General features: G+C 40.1%; 1 protein-coding gene across 1 annotated transcript; it reads left to right on the forward strand.

The window, feature by feature from the left end:
- Nucleotides 1-602: 602 nt before the first annotated feature.
- On the forward strand, nucleotides 603-1,471 carry LOC307093436 (protein SET-like; the record flags this gene model as incomplete). Its single annotated transcript, XM_079761566.1, is given in 2 exon segments — nucleotides 603-1,386; nucleotides 1,389-1,471. Coding segments are annotated over 2 exon segments (867 nt in total).
- Nucleotides 1,472-3,377: the final 1,906 nt, after the last annotated feature.

Raw genomic sequence — 3,377 nt, forward strand, 5'->3', positions numbered from 1 at the left:
GGGTGGGACCATGGGAGTGGGCGCTGGGCACAGTTGTACAGACTGAGTGTAGGTGAGGGTGAGGTGAAGTGCAGGTTGGGGTGCTGGAGATGAATGAAGCTCGTAGGGAGTGGCTGGTGTGTATATGTGTTTTCTCCTAAGTTTCAAAAGTTTTGAAGAACAATGTTATATTCATTGCTGAAAGGAAGATTAAAGAAATAGGTTAAAAAGCAAAGGGGGAGGAGATGGGGAACATTTGTAATACTGTCAACAATAAAAATAAAAAAGAAAATCATAAAAAAGAGGAAAAGTAGGGTATCATTCTGGAATCAAAAGATGGAGAGAGAAGTGAGAATAAGATAAGTTAAAAGAATAAGAAAGTGAGAAAGGCAAAAAGAAAGGTAGAGATGGAGGGAGGGAAGGGGAGGACAGAGAGTTGTGTGGGAGAAAATGGGTCAAGAAAAAGGAGGATGGGGAACAATCAGGGAAAGGAGGGACATAAAAGTGTAGGAATTTGATGTCAAATCCCCTAAATATTAAAAAGCCCAACAGTTCTGAGTGCTCATCACGCCTTTGAGCCCAGTGACTTCCCAGCGTTCAGATCCTCAGACTTTCCTCACAGCATGGCCCCCAAACACCAGTCCTCGCTCCCACCTCAACTGAAGAAACCAAAACTGCCTCCAGGCCCCACGCCAGAGAAGAAGCTGACCCCTCAGGACATGCCAAAGGGAGAAAAAGAACAGCAAGAAGCGATTGAACATATTGATGAAGCACAAAATGAAATAGACAGACTTAATGAACAAGCCAGTAAGGAGATTTTGAAAGTAGAACAGAAATATAACAAACTCCACCAACCATTTTTTCAGAAGAGGTCAGAATTGATCGCCAAAATCCCAAATTTTTGGGTAACAACATTTGTCAACCATCCACAAGTGTCTACACTGCTTGGGGAAGAGGATGAAGAGGCGCTGCATTATTTGACAAGAGTTGAAGTGACAGAATTTGAAGATATTAAATCAGATTACAGAATAGATTTTTATTTTGATGAAAATCCTCACTTCAAAAATAAAGTTCTCTCCAAAGAGTTTCATCTGAATGAGAGTGGTGATCCATCTTCAAAGTCCACTGAAATCAAATGGAAATCTGGAAAGGATTTGACGAAACGTTCAAGTCAAACACAGAATAAAGCCAGCAGGAAGAGACAGCATGAGGAAACAGAAAGCTTCTTGACCTGGTTTACTGACCATTCTGATGCAGGTGCAGATGAGTTAGGAGAAGTCATCAAAGATGACATTTGGCCAAATCCATTACAGTACTACTTGGTTCCTGACATGGATGATGAAGAAGGGGAAGGAGGAGAAGATGATGATGATGATGAAGAAGAAGAAGGGTTGGAAGATATTGATGAAGAGGGGATGAGGATGAAGGTGAAGAAGATGAAGATGATGATGAACCGGAAGAAGGAGAGGAAGACGAAGGAGAAGATGACTGATGAACACTGATGGATTCCAACCATTTTTCATTTTCTCCAGTCCCTGGGAGCAAGTTGCAGTCTTTTTTTTTTTTTCTTCTTTTTCTCCCTACCCCCCCTCTTGTGCTCAGTCACCCTGTTTTTGAGGTCTATTTTCTCTCCTTTACACCATGGTTCTCACCTTATTTTTTGGGGAGGAGGGATGTACCTTGAGCAGAATACAGTGGGAAAAGAATCTTTGCCCCTTTCTGTTCCAAATTCATTTTTATCCCTTCATGTCTCAAGAAAAACGTAATGGAATCAACACCACCGTGCTCTGTGGGAAAAAATAAAAACCTTCTGCTCCCTTAGCTCTGCTGGGAGCTGGAGGTTGCTAGGCCCCTGTGTAGTAGTGCATAGAATTCTAGCCTTTTTCCTCCTTTCTCTGTATATTGGGCTCAGAGATTACACTGTGTCTCTATGTGAATATGGACAGTTAGCATTTACCAACATGTATCTGTCTATTTTCTCTCATTGAAAAAAAAGGGGGGAGGTTTATAGAAGGTCAGCAAAGGGTGGGTTTGAGATGTTTGGGTGGGTTAAGTGGGCATTTTGACAACATGGCTTCTCCTTTGGCATGTTTAATTGTGATGTTTAACGGACATCCTTGCAGTCTAAGATGACACTTTTAAAATAAAATTCTCTCCTAGTGATGACTTGACCCCTGCCACTTGATGGGAGAATCAGCAGAACCTGTAGGATCTTATTCGGAATTGACATTTCTCTATTGTAATTTTGTTCCTGTTTATTTTTAAATTTTCTTTTTGTTTCACTGGAAAGAAAAGATGATGCTTAGTTTTAAATGTGAAAAATGTGCAAGTTGCTTCGTTACACTAAAACTAATTGTGTACACAAAGGATTTGATGCTTTTCTCTCAGAATAGATTTCAAGTTTGACTTGTATAACATATTGTCAAACTTTGTCAACTTAACTCCATATTTTTTGATACGCACTTTTCAGGATGACCTCAGGGCTATGTGGACTGAGTAAAGGGGTTTGAATCAGTGTATTAATGTCTCCATAGCTGGGAAACATCATGAGTACAGTTTGCTATCAGTTTCTGAAAATTTTCAAATCATTTGGAATACCAGGTTGCTCAAACTTGGTTCTGAGTATGTTGTACCTTTAATTTTGTATATCAAATTGGCATTTTAAAAATGGGTCTATATTTACCTGGATGTAATAACAGTGCCTGCCACCACCACCAGACAGATCTGGTGCTCTAATACCGAGTTACACACGGGGCTATTGCTGGCATGTTTTCATTGGCACTATAAAGGTGGCCCAGAAGACAGGCTTGCAGAGTAAGAAGTCCTATTGGTGGTTAAGAAACTCAGGTTAGGAGTACTTGTGTCTCTTAAATACCAGCTATTTAGCTTATTGTTCTCAAATGAGACCCGTCTGTGTGAATCTGGGTGAGATGATGGACTCTGCTCTTGTCTGCTAGATGCCATTGTGCATAGAACAACATTTTGAGAAGCTACCTAAAGCCTAAGCTTTTTAATGCTGTAAAATAGAGTAGCTGAAATTAAATGCCAGTTAATTTTTTCAGAGATGAATTAATGGACAGCCTGGTCAAATTCAAAGCTGTTTGATGTATAAAACGTTATAAGTGGATCTATTCCCTCAATAGGCAAAGTGTAATAAAACCTATCTAGATGGATAGTATGTAATTTCTGCACAGGTCTGTTTAGTGAATACATCACTGTATACTGGTCAGGAATCTTGCTCCAATAAAGGAACATAAAGATTTTTAAAAAAAGCCCAACAGTTCTTATCTAGCTTGAGATATATTTTTCTACAAGAAGACAAAAGTCCCATTAATGGAGGCTGTGGAGGGCAGGTGTTTCTCCAGGCAGGCTCTGGGCACGTGCTCAGATACTCCTCT

Source organism: Cnephaeus nilssonii (genome assembly GCF_951640355.1).
Source record: "Cnephaeus nilssonii genome assembly, chromosome: 2".
Classification (NCBI taxonomy): domain Eukaryota; kingdom Metazoa; phylum Chordata; class Mammalia; order Chiroptera; family Vespertilionidae; genus Cnephaeus; species Cnephaeus nilssonii.